The 14,329-nt window shown below is 31.5% G+C and overlaps 1 protein-coding gene across 1 annotated transcript; it reads right to left on the bottom strand.

Annotated features, from left to right (window-relative positions):
* Positions 1-424: 424 nt before the first annotated feature.
* LOC11423040 (histidine kinase 2) lies at positions 425-7,666 on the bottom strand. Its single transcript, XM_024783446.2, has 15 exons — positions 7,280-7,666; positions 6,822-7,152; positions 6,244-6,501; positions 5,167-5,619; positions 4,692-4,967; positions 4,354-4,523; positions 3,862-4,074; positions 3,596-3,782; positions 3,326-3,377; positions 3,003-3,232; positions 2,796-2,894; positions 2,049-2,707; positions 1,444-1,941; positions 981-1,350; positions 425-755 (listed from the first exon to the last, which is right to left on the bottom strand). The coding sequence occupies exons 1-14, from the start codon at positions 7,300-7,302 to the stop codon at positions 1,098-1,100; spliced, it is 3,702 nt and encodes a 1,233-aa protein (XP_024639214.1). The 5' UTR covers positions 7,303-7,666; the 3' UTR covers positions 425-755; positions 981-1,097.
* Between the last annotated feature and the right edge of the window lie 6,663 nt (positions 7,667-14,329).

Raw genomic sequence — 14,329 nt, 5'->3', positions numbered from 1 at the left:
AAAAAAAACACATTGGTGGTCATTGGATCAAGATCAGACAATCTAGGCTTGAAAAGCACGATATTTTGGAGTTAAAAAAATATCAAAATGTGTTTTCTATTTGTATGAATGCATGGATTTATTACAGTAAGCAATCCAAATCCACAAAATGAGCTGTACCAAGCTGATGTTTATGGCTTAGTCACGTTCTTGACAATCACATATAGAAAAGTAATATATTCTAAACTTTATATATGCTGTCAGATGTTATTCCAACTCAACAAGGCTTTACATTTTTTTAACCTCTTTCAATTACAAAATGATTATATATTTCACTTCCTTTTTCACACCTTTTATGTTTTTGCAACCCTTTTTCTTTATTGCCTTTTTCCATATGGAAAAAGGTTCTTGGTCCTTTGGTGGTCCTCATGTTATCATCTATCAATATCCATTGCAACTTTTTAGTGATATATTGGAGTTGTAATCTCACAATATTGATACATATTCCATAATACTGGATTGATTAATAACTATACATGTTACTTACAAACTTCTGAGGGTTCAGATATCTTCCATTTCTTTCCATCTTAGCCCCCCAGAAAATGAATTAATTAATGATGACATAACTACAACATTTAATCGTATATCCTACTTGCTCGATACGAATATAGAACGAAAAATATGATATGTACATATAAATTTAATCTTGACTCCTGTTCACCACTGCTCCTGCAATGAGTGATTCCATGTAATATATTGCAGTTGAAATCAACTTTCTGAAAAGAGGACAGGTGAAAAACTGTTAATAAGTAAATAGTAATAAAATATTTTAAATCAAACATTGTAGATGTGAATGAAAAAACAAGCTGCAGCTAAATGAAACATATTAAAGTAGTGAAAAAATTTAGAAATGAAACACATGTATGTTCTAATCATTGAAAATTTTCTACTAAATGCACTTGTAATATGAAAATCCAAGGATAATGAAACACGACACTTACTATATCTACACAGCCATAGCTGAGATCCATTATGCAGAATTCTGCTTTCGAAGGCCGAGTTGCATCAGCTGTAGTAGCGAGTAATGCAGCATGTCAATAAGCAATGCTACTTCCTTACTATGAACCAAAACTGAAGACACATGCCACTGCCGTATAGAGTTGCTCTTCTTCAAATGGCTTTGACACAAAGTCATCCATCCCACATTTTTTGCATTCTTCATTTGATGCTTGAGTTACATCAGCTGTCATAGCTAGTATTGGTATGTGCCAATAAGAAATGTTACCAAACATCTCTGCCAATTCTTCCCCACAAGCAATTTTTTCATTTACCTCGTTCTCCATATACCGGATTCGCCTAGTCACCTCAAAACTGCAACATGTAAGAAGAAAATACTTGTAAATTATACTTGCATACAAAAGTCAAAAACAAACTAAACAGATGAGGAATATGCAGATTAATTACCCGTCCATTTCTGGCATTTGGAGATCCATGAAGCAAGCATCAAAATTATGTGGTGGTTTAAGCACCTTAAGAGCAGCCTTACCACCATCCACACAGGTAACTACTGCTCCATATTTTCGCAGAACACCTTCTGCAACTTTTCTGTTCACTGCGTTATCATCAACCACCAAAATTCGTTTGTGTATCAATAAATTTTCAAGTTGGGATACTTTCTTTCTGTCTATTTGTTTTCTCCCAGTTCCAAGGGATTCTCTGTAGTAGCGAATCAAAACACTTTGCCAAAGAGGCTTCATTAGTACATCATCTATGATACCAACTGACTTTAGCTCCTTTCGCTCGTTGGGGCTAAGGTGGGTGGCCAGGAGAAAAATCTTTGGAAAGTTTAGCGAGTCCCCTTTGACGCCATTCTGTCCTTGTTTCTTGATTGCGTATAAGATGCTACTTTCCTTGTCCCATGAATCCTTGTCTATAAGAATCATGGCCAATTGTGTCAGCATACTGAAAGAACGGAAACAAAAGCAATAATTAGTAAATATTTTAATAACCTAATGTCCGGTACAACTGATCTGAATTTTCATCTTAGACCAAAAAAACTAACACATTACCTTGAGTTGCAAGTATCAGAAAGAGAAAAGCAAGCAGATTGAAGACTGGAATTTACATCTACAGACATGCCCAACCTCTGCAGGTGATATCGTGTAACCTCAGCCCGGATTTTTCTTCTATCTATTACTAATGCTCTCAAACCCTGGAACTCAGAGGCCAAAGGGTTATTCTTCTGCCACTTCTCATCCACAGATTCTGTTTCTCCTTTTCTAAAATTTCCAGTAAATGAAAAAGTACTTCCAATTTCAGGCTCACTTACAAATCCAATTTCTCCTCCCATGAGGTCAACTAGACATTTACTAATGCTTAATCCTATTCCAGTTCCACCGTATGTTCGCGATGTGGAACTATCAGCCTGCATGAAAGGTGTAAATATGCGGCTTTGAGCATCGGTAGGAATTCCTATACCAGTGTCCTCAACTGTTACTAGTAGTTGGATAGTTTCTGACTCATGCGCCAAATTTAACTTTTGAAACTTTTCCCAGCTTTTCCATCTGTTTCCTACAGGAAATCCACTCAATGTATTGCATGTTCTTTCCGACATGTCCTGGTTCAAGTTTAAGCATTCTCTCAGCACTGCATCCATGATGTGAAGTGGATTCTTCACTTCATTTGCCAGATGAATCGAGACAAAAACATGTCCTTTATTGTGAATGAACTGAAATGCAGCAAGTAAACTAATTAACAGAGATTATAAATCCGCAGCAGCTAAAAGAGATGATAGTTCAGTGTAAAATGTTGCAAACCTTAAGTGAATTTCCCACAAGATTGGTAATTATTTGTCGGAAGCGTTTAGGATCGCCGATGACAACTTCAGGTACTTGGTTAGATGCATAAACAGACAACTGTGCTCAACCAAAAAGGTATAGAGAACATAAGTTTATGTAAAGACTGAATGCCGAGATAATTGGAGGGTACAAAACAAAGTAAAGTATCTAAAGATAGGGCTTCACCTCAATTCCTTTTTCATCGGACTTTTCAGAGAAAAGTGATAGAACTTCATCTAGAATTGCATGTGGATGAAAAGCTACAGCTTCAAGTTCTAGTTTGCCTGCCTCGATCTTAGCTTGATAGAGAACCTCGCTTATAACCGATATAAGATCTTTACCACTCGTGTGAGCAGTTTGGGCAAAATCCATCTGATTGTCATCAAGGTCAGTATCCATCAACATTTGCAGCATACCTGGAAAATTATTTGAAACAGTTGAGATTAATCACCAAGTGTTGACCAAATGGGAATATCTATTATAACAACAAAAAAATTATTCTCAATTACCTAAAACACCATTCATTGGAGTCCTGATCTCATGTGAAACTGTCGCAAGAAACTACAACAAAAGAAACCAATCCTTTGAAGTCAAGACAGAATTATTAATTTCAATTACATAAAAGGTTATATAAGTTGTGAGTAATAATTCTCATGTTTAACATGATCAACACATGATGTATTGAACATATGAATTTGCAACAGAAATCCTAACATTCTTGCTATCGGAAACAATTATGTTGAATTACAGAAAGCAACGATCCCCAAAATATATCTAACCTGAGATTTTGCGACATCTGCAGCTTCAGCACGAACTTTCAGCTCTCTCATTTGACAATAGTCATCCTCCACTTTAGCTATTCGATTTATTGCTGCATAAAATATATATCCCAAAAGAAAGGTAATTACAAATACCCCCACTGATGCCCAGAATGCTGTCCAAGGAAATGGAGGCGTATGCTTGAACCTGGCAAAAAAATGGAAATATACTGATGTGATATTTCAATTATTTGGGCATAAAATAGAACTTTATACTGAAAACAAACCTGCAGTGCATCTCATGTTTTCGTAGCGGATCCCCAAAATCTAGACCGCTTATGTGTAGTAAACCAGTATCAAGAACATCGGTACCATACATCGTAATAGGATCAGATGCATTAGTTGTGTCATACACATTGACAGCAATGGTTTGCTGGCTGGCAAGCTGGTGAAGAAGCTTGTCCACCAGTGATGGAACATCATAGGATGCACCCAGATACCTTCCAATACATGGATAACAACACACACATTACATTCAGTTTGTAATTGAGTTAAAATATATACACTGTCATTGTAAAGATGTTTTACCAATGCATGTGATACACGGATACCAACACACATGACATCAAATACACCGACACTGTAAAAATACCCCACAGTAGGATGAATGTAACTAATTAAGTGATGTGGCAACACATCATAGGATGAATGTGTAAAACTTATTTATGTTGACAGTGTATGTGTATTAATCTCATTAAGTTATTATTGTATAAAATTACCCCACAGTAGCTTCAATACGCTGTTCAGGTGTAGCATCTGGAGGAAGCTTAGAGTCATAGACAGCAAATGTAAGTACAACACCGAGGTAATTGGACTTTAGTAGTTTAAAAGGGGATGTAAGAACCCCTTTTCCAGATGCCCTTGCTCGCAAAATATTCTCACGATCCTCCTATATAACAATGCAAAAACATAAAATTTTGTTACAACCTAATATGTGAGCAATTTAATGCAAAAATCTATAGACAAAAGATCCAAGCTTATTTCCTCTGAATCTATCACTATGACTGTGACGACTGTCAATAACATAAGGCGTGATAGCAAGCTAAGAGAGACACACCTTCCCTGACATCATGTCGATGGATACAATATGAGAAACCGTTTCTTGAGCAAATACGACTGGTGCATATTCATCTTGAATGGGCGCTGGATCCAAGTTTTCTGGAATACATTCTTGAACTAATGCCTCGTTCTCAGTTTCCATTTTCTTAATTGTCCAACCATGCTGCTTCTCAAAATGCATCCTATCAGAATGGAGAACTTTCAAAGCATAAGCAACACCGCTAGTAAGTGGTCTCTCAAATGCCGAACTCTCTGTATATTCTCCAAATATTTTCTGCAGTCAAGCAAAAGCTTCAATGTTATTTTTCCTTATACTTTATCACTTCAATTGTTTTCCTTAAAATGTGTAATATTAAAATTAAAATAAAATTAAAACAATAAATAAGCCATGAATAACTCTAAATATGAAATAGGAACTAGCAGACCCGAGGCAATGCCCCAATAAGAGAAAATATTGACATTGAGTATGTTACCTGGTCAACTGCGGAAGGATGTTTACCATGGTGAAATGTAGACACAAGAATAGCGAGAGCATGGACATGGTTCATGCTCACGTTAAATTGATCTTGCAACATACGGGCTCTCTCGTCACACATAGTGGCAAGCATTTCTTCTCTTCTTTGCGCAATGTCCGAACTCATGTACCTAAATAACCATGCAGAACCAAGGATTCCAACTGACATAAAAATAACTAGCAACTTTTTTCTCCGCCAACCAGTAGCCTTTGAATGACCGAGCATACAATGTTGAATCCGCTTTTGTGGAGCAGTTGGATGCTCCTTAACTACCTTCTGCTTTTGATTCCTCCTTAGTAAACAGAAGCCAGACAACTTGTGGGACAGTATAATGCCAATAAGGACTAAACAACATCCTTTAATTAAACTAGATAAATTCACATTATCCACAACCGCACACACCCTCATCACCTGTGATTGCAAAACCTTAATTATATTGTGATTGTGATGTATATGTTTCAAATAAGCATGTATCTTCACACTTACAGCACAATGTTTGCAGCAACTCTAACAAAAATCCACTACTTTACATAATCATGTTATTAGACTACAGGTAAAATGAAATTCTAGAATAAAGTACCATTGGCACTACACTGTGTTTTAAACATCAAAATATGAATTAATTATAGCACTAGCAAAGCTGAAAAGAATGTTATGATTCTGGTTTAACAATTCAAAGGAATCTTCAAACTTCTAGCAAGGGCATAAAAGTGATATCGTCAAAAATCCATATGATGCATTACTACTGGTTTTGTTTCTCACTGAGCTTCGATGAACTCAAAGTGTGTTTGGTATACTGTAAAACTGGATAAAAGCTATGTCTTGTAGAGTTTACCGACCGCACATTCAACTCCACACCAACGTGGAAGCAAACATGCACTCAACATTCTTAAAAGAAATGAGGCATAAGATGTCTAAAGGTCAATCACTATGTAAATTAGGATATGATTCATAGGTACCAACTAATTCCAAGCAGAATCAACAATTTAAACTATGGAACTTTTAGGCATAACAGATACATAGTAAAGACTCTACCTTTCCACGGAGCAAAACGCTAACCAAATCGGACAAAAGTGCAGAGACCAATGTTACATATGCTTTCCAAGGGAATGATAATCCAAGCCTCATGTGAACAAAATCATCAAGAATTGGACATTGTTCTACAGATTCTGCAACATATCTATGCTCCTTTTGTAAGTCTAGATTCTTTGGACACATTAACTGTGGAGTGTTGATTATGTCACTACTTAACAACATTTGAAGTCTCCTTTCATCAATACAATTGGACAAAATCTGCATTTTAATAGACTAGTAAGACATCATCATATTCATAAATGCAACAACCACTTTTTTCCTTTCAAAAATATAGCTTTCCCACTTTTAGCAAGTAATTAAATTCAATTGTTGGCCAATATAAATACATTGTAAAAAACATCATAACAACATAATTAATACCCTCTCATTTTAATTCAGCTCAAAGTTACAATCCATTAACAAGTATTGTATTTAATTAAAAATAATGGTCAACATAAAAAACAATTATTTTACAATAAAGTCAAACTAACCAATACAATTGAAAAATAGTACCAAAACAAAAGTGCATCTTATGTTACCTGATCTGATCCTGAGAACAAGGAAGCCAAAACATGAAGCTGTTTCTTACTGACATTGTAACGTTGTAACAAGGTTTGTGCACTCTTTTCACAAGCTGTTTCTTTAATCAAATGCTTAAAGTTGAAGGTACTAAACACAAACCAAACACTCCCAATAACAACAGCAACACCAAAAACCCAAAACAGCAACAGAAACAGTTTCCTCCTACATGTTGTACTAGAATTAGACACATGCAAAGACTCATTTCCTTTCCAAGACTTGATTTTTGGTGAAGAACATCTTCCATTCACAATCACAGACATCCTTGAAAAATTTACCAACTTTTCTTCACTGAAAGTTCAAGTTAAAAAACACTACTTTAGCAGAACATTCATAAAACTGAACTACCAAACACCAAAACATGAATCTTCAAAAGACTTAAAACCAAAATTTGAAGCAAACCCAGACTTTCTCTCACCAAACCCACTTCACAAAACTCATAAAGTTTGATACTTTATGAACAGAACATCAAAAAAACCAAAAGGGTAAAATTTTGATGAAACCCAATTCATATCTTAACAAACTAGTTAAAACCAAGGACAATATTGTCTTTGAGAGTGGTCCTGAAAGTTTGTTGTTGATTTGAAACAAGAACAAGAGTTGGAAGTGTAACACATGAAGCAATAATCACTTGAACAAGGTGAATAGTACTTTTGTTGTCTTTTATGGGAAAATCTCAGTGAAATGTGTGGTGTGAAAGAAAGAGATAGGAAGAAAATTTTGTAGTTTTTCTATAACAGGTTCTTTCTGCCTCACTCAACTCTGAACAACCAAAAAAAAGCATCAAGAGTGGAATAATGTGCCCATCACCTTCAAATTTTGCTGAGATAATCATAATTTCTTTTTCACATATTAGTGTGTCTTTGGTTCTGAGGTGTGTAGAATTGATTCTGACAGAATTGATTCTGAAAGAATTGATTTTGACAGAATTGATTCTGACAGAATTGATTTATGTTTGGATGCAATAATGCAGAATTGATTAAACAGAATGATTGTTGTTTGGATAGTTTTGATCAAAATTATTTTTGAATGTATAATTACCAAAATAGACATAGTTAAATACAAATAAATAGAAATTACTAAATTAAGATAATTAAGTGCAATATAGTCCTAAAATATAAGGTATTACAATACTAACATCATGAAAATAAAAATTACAAATAGATAATAGAATTTAAAGTGCAATAGATTATTAAAATATTATTACAAAACTAACATAATGTGTATTATAGTACTAAAATATTGATATAATAATTTAAAGTACAATACTAATTATTTTGCCTGTGCTCAATAATTTCATTGCGGATTATGTTTCGAACGCGGTCCATCTCTGATGACAGAAAATAAATGTTATTCTCTTCACCAACATTTATTTTAATAAGACTGTAGAAAGAAAAAATTCGGTTGGAGAAGGGTTAGAAAAATTAATGAGGGCAGGGATGGAATTAATAGAATTGAGGGTGTAGAATTGATTCTAGGAAAGTAAGAAGCTAGGAATTGTAGCTTCAACTAGAATTGCTTTTGGAGGATAAAAGCTATTTTGAAAAGTCAAACCAAACATGTTAAATATTGCAGAATTGCTTTTGAAATGCTCCAGAATTGATTCTGGCTTTGCAAAAGCCAAACCAAACAGAGGCTTAAACATGTTCTTTTTTTATATTTGTATTTCTTAATAAATTTCTAGATAAGAATTATTCATTACCGTATAGATTAATCTCGATCGTCCTCGTGAGTTTAACTCAGTTGTTAGGAACAATACATAATATATACAATATTTGGGGGTTCGAATCTTGGACACTACCAAAAAAGGGTTAATCTCAATCGAAGAATCTACGTACATAAGATATTTTTAACTAATTGTTTAAGGTGTCTAAGTCTCATTCTATTTGGGTCACTTATATGTTGGTTAAAACCCGAGGCTTTGTCCGGCGGTGAAGACTTTGGCATCTAAGAGTGTGACTCATATTCGAATAGCTTATATGACAACGATTTTTGTGTTCGGTTAATCCATACAGAACAATTAAACTCGTGCAAGTCTATAATAGGATTGATTTCTAAAATTAGTCGATCAATAGAAAAATATCAAATTTAAAAATATATATATATATATATATATATATATATATATATGATGTTTAATAAATTCAATTTGTGATAATGTCGATGAAGAAATATTATTTAAAGAACAATGTTTTTTAGTTATAATTGGAAGTACATGGTTTGGTTAATTTTATTTTAAATAAAATAAAATAAATGAATATTTATTCTCTCTATGTGGTGATGTGAAGCATTAGTTGAGAATGGAACATCATTATCTCATCATCTTGTGGTGGGGGAAGCTTCACCAAAAGCAAACAAAATTCCATTATTTAAAAACTGGGCCAAATGATGGGATTTTTTATGTCAACAATTATTACTAGTACTATTTAATGTGTTATATTCACATGTTAGTATCTTATACTATATTTTATATGATATGATAAATAAATAAATAATAATAATAATAATAAGTGTTATATATTACTTTTGTAAAGAGTTGAAAAAGACATCACCCTTGTTGTTGAGTGTTTAAAGATGGGGTACAGGTACTCCAACTGTGTGCTGTGAGCTGCACAATACGGATTAGTGACAGAAAAGATAAAGAAAGTCAGAGAAATAAGAAATGCTTCTGTTGAAACGTTGAGACTTGAAGCTGTCATGGTAAGAGAAACTAGAGAGAGAATAAATAAAGGGTAAAAATGGTAATGCACTTATATTTATTTCTGTTTTTAAGATAATCACTTTTTTATATATATATCAAGGTTACTTAGAGTTGAATAGAAAGTTAAGGAACAACAATATTAAACAATATTAAACACAAATGAGTCTACTACCGAGTGTCATTTTAGTCAGAAAAATTATTTTAAAATGAATGTTATTTTTAGTTTTCAATGTAATAATAATTTTTTTTTTCAATTGTACCCTTCAATTAATACTATGTTACACTACTTCCAAAGTATTATTTTTTCTTTAATAAAAAACAAACTAATAGTTGATTAGGATAATTTGGTAAAATTGTTATGACATTTGACTATTTTATTTCATTCCTTAATATGTGTGCAATTGGCTAAAGCGACACTCATTTTGAAACGAATGGAGTATTAAATAATGAAATTTTATGGGTTAAATATGTTTTTGGTCCCTATAAATATGTCAACTTTTTGTTTTAGTCACTCTAAAATTTTCCTTCAACTTTTAGTCCCTATAAAATTTTCAATCTTCACTTTTGGTCCCTCTTTTAAAGTAAACTCATATGTATAATTCATATTTTTTAATCAAATTTTCCAGAAAAATTCAAAATATTACAAGAATCACTCCAAAAAAAAATTAGAATTTTTTAACAAAACATGAATTTAATATGAATTTTTATATGTTTTACGGTTAAAAATTCATATTTAATTTGTGTTTTGTTAAAAAATTCTAATTTTTTTTAGAATATTATACACATTTCTACGCAATTTCATTAAAAAAATACAAAAATTAAATTAAAAATAGGGACCAAAAGTAGTGATTGAAAATTTTATAAGGATTAAAAGTTGAAGGAAAATTTTAGAGGGACTAAAACGAAAAGTTGATATATTTATAGGGATCAAAAACATATTTAACCCAAATTTTATAAATGTCTAATCACATTAATATATATGCTACTAAATAATCAGATAATTTGAAGGCTTGATCATTTATAAAAAAAAAAACTTCTACAATATTAATAATAGAAAAGACATTGTATACAACAAGGTTGATAGGCCGACTCGACGGATTTAATAGACTTTTTTATAAACTTTAGTTTGACCTATTTAATAGACTTTATAAAAAAATTGATTATATGTTTCTTATTAAATGAGTTGGATTGAAATATACTTTAAATAAAATAAGTCATAGACACCTATCGAATATTCTGGCTTATTCCAACCATACTTGTGAGCACTGTGAGTTTAAAGCTCTCTCCTCGTGATTTTTAAAAGCTAGTAGCTTCTAATCCATATCAATTTTGTTATTTTTTTTAAAACAAACACTTAGTTCAATTTCATTCAAACTAATAAAATATTGGTAATTTCCTTCAAAAAAAAAAAATATTGGTAATTGATAATTGCTCAAAAGGGTAAAGACTTGTGCACATATAGTTAAAATTAAAGAATGTGTAATGAAATTGATGGATTTAAAAAAATTATGCTGGTTTTTCCCTAAAAAAAGAAATTATGCTGGTTTGATGCGGATATGTGAGGTGTAACGGAGTCAAGGTTCTATTTATTTTTAGAAGAAATCAGGATTCATTTAAACATGAGTCACACCAATCTTTTTCTCAAATAAAACTATCTATTTTTATTTTTACTTTTAAATAAAGAGAATCTCAACCCAAATATTGGAGGCATCAAAAGAAAAATATCAATATATGTACATGTTTACGTATTGGTCACATGGTGATTATTCGTATGTGTGTGTTTGGTTTAGAGTTTTAAATTTATGAAAGATGAAAAACCACGTCTCAATAAACTATTTAATTGTAGAATGAGAAGTTAAAAATTTCAGCTTCACTGCAAACGTACGTATAGTCTCTCCAAAAACTACACCAAACATAGGCTATGTTAAAGTAAACAATGTAAACTTAAGATCACCTAAAAAAGTTAAGATAATTAGGTAGTTATCTTAAAATAATATTATGATATAAGTGAAATGGTTAAAATATAATTTCTTTCTTACTCTCATATAAATATTTGTACTATTTATAAATAAAAGTACATAAATGGTTTTTTTATTTGAATAAACTTAATTAATTAATTTTTTGACAAGAACATTGTATTTTTTATGAATACAATAACTTTATGTTAATTATTCAATTTTTTTTGAAGGACTGTAGTAATTATTTAATAAATATACAAGGAGGGGTAATATAGGTGTAGTGGGGGGATCAAAGGAAATGAATGTCGGCTATATACCACACCCACCAATATATCATAAATTAAGTCTTTGTCAAAAAAAAAAAAAATCATAAATTAAGTCCCTTCAAAAACCAGTACTATATAATAAAGAAATAATGAGAATATTCAACAAGCAATGGTACTAAACAAAGTGCCAGTCTAATTCAAAACTACAACCCAAATCATAATTGGTTTGACCATCATTACATGGGTAATATGAAATTTATTTAAATTAAATTGAACAACTTTTTAATATTACAATATATGTTTAATAAGATAAATTGAAACAGGTGGGGATCAACCACTTTTTTCTTATAATAAGATCAACCACATGTTAATCATCACTTTAGATATGAGAGAAGAGTAAGTCATGTTTTTTTTATTTTTTTTGTTGGGGTTCAAAGCCCGAACCTTACATATATTATGCATTATTTATATCAATTGAGCTAAACTCACGAAGACGAGTAAGTCATGCTTTAACATAATGTCTATGGATGTAATTAATTCGTAAGTTAAATTGATGGTTTATAAATAGTTTTTGTATATTAAATATTAATTTGACTCTGTCTCGTAAATATAACTCAAATGATAGTTCTATAAACATTTGTAGTTCTCCACTTCTCAACATCTAAGGTATGTAAATTTTGCCGTTAATTTTTTAAAATAATAACAATAATTTGTTTTTTTTTTCTCTATTTTCTTCCTATTATTTCTTTTTTGAACAAGTCAAAATGGCTTTTCTTCCTGTTATTGTTAATGTACCTTTAATTTTTAAATAGTTGTGTGTATAAATTTGTACTTTTTAAATAAATAAATGTTGGATTGATATAAAAGTCACTCATAAAAGATTAGAATAAAACAGAAATAGTTTTCTCCTTTGATATGAATCTCTCATGTGCAACTCCATTACGTCATTATTATAAGTAATGTTTCTTTTTTAGATTCATAAAAAAATATGTGTATCTAATTTACAATATAGTTTAAATATATGAATTATTCAACGAAACTAAAAAATAAAATAAAAATTGTTTATTATAGTTATCAGATGTCTTTTTTACCGTTCCGGCTGTTTATTTTTTAAAGGTTCGAATTCCACATAAATATATTGTCATGAGAGGGATTCCTTCTAGGTGGTTATTTTCCAAGGCTTGTTGGTGTTATTTAGTACTACCTAGTGCTTATCAAAAAATAAATAAAAGGTTTTTTCAAAATTACCTTTGAAGAATGGTGGGTAATTTACCCACCAACCAATGAAAATGAGCAATTTATTTGTGGGGTCAAGATAGTTCATGAATATATGCTTATGTGGCTAATGTGTATTGGTTGGGGTAAATTACCCATCATTCTTTCATGGGTAGCCTAATTGCTACCTAAATAAAATTAGTACTAGCTAAAAAGTTTCAAATATCATTTTAAGGGATTTGGATAATTTGTAGTAATCGTGTCATATAGTATTATATCTTGATCGTCTTATCTAAATTAATAGTCAAGATAGTACTAGCTAAGAGGTTTCAAATGTCTTTTTAAGGGATTTGGATAATTTATAGTAACCGTGTCACATAATACTATATCTTAATGGTCTTATCTAAATCAATAGTCAAGATAGATTGACTACACAAAACTGATTGTATAATCTAAATTGTTCAATTTCAATCAACGATGAGATTGTTTGACGAAACGTCGTGCTGCACTATCCCTCTTCCTGTGTGATCTGAAAATGCTTAAACAATATTACAAGTAAAAAAATATATATAAGTCATATTATCCACGCAACTTTTTATTTTAATGGCCAAATCCATCCATGCATCTCAAGGGTTAAAAAGAAAGTGACTTGCGAAGTTGCAACCAGAGAGAAAAGAGTTACAATGATCAAAGATTCTGAGAAACTCTTACTAGGTTAAAATTTGTAGGGCCATGCTTCATTGTAATCCACTTTGACATAATGGCGTGGGAAGTTTGATACTTTTTACCTTTTTACCTTTTCTTTTCACTTCTTGCTAAATTGGAAACTACCACTCTCTTTATTTGTTTATGAACGAATATTAGTAATTCATCTTTTGGGGCTAACTACTATGTTCATGTGGGAAGTGCAATGCAAATGTGTATGATCAATAATTACAAAATCTATTCCTAGTTGGACATTGACCCACCACTATGTGTCTATATTATTCCCCCTAGGAAGATTTCTCTTCAAGAATATGCATTCTATTCTACTCCTAATTATTCCAGCTACAATATCTCTCACCTTTTCTTAATAATTTGTTGAAGCTTTGAAGATGGGTTTTATTTTTATGAACAATGAAAAATTGGGAATGTGTAAAAGATGGTTTGCAGTTTTTGTTGTGTTTGATAGAATAAGACGAAAGAAGCAGATGAACAAGAAATAATGGAAGATAATGACATAAGAACAAAGGGAGATTAGGTTTTTTTTTTCTTTTCATTTAGAAGATGATTATTATGGCTTGATTAGTTTGGTATAATTTTTTATATGAATTAAACAACAACAACAA

Source organism: Medicago truncatula, chromosome 5, assembly GCF_003473485.1.
Source record: "Medicago truncatula cultivar Jemalong A17 chromosome 5, MtrunA17r5.0-ANR, whole genome shotgun sequence".
Lineage (NCBI taxonomy): Eukaryota > Viridiplantae > Streptophyta > Magnoliopsida > Fabales > Fabaceae > Medicago > Medicago truncatula.
Note: the sequence above shows the minus strand (reverse complement) of the source record. Positions and strands in the feature narration are given on the sequence as shown.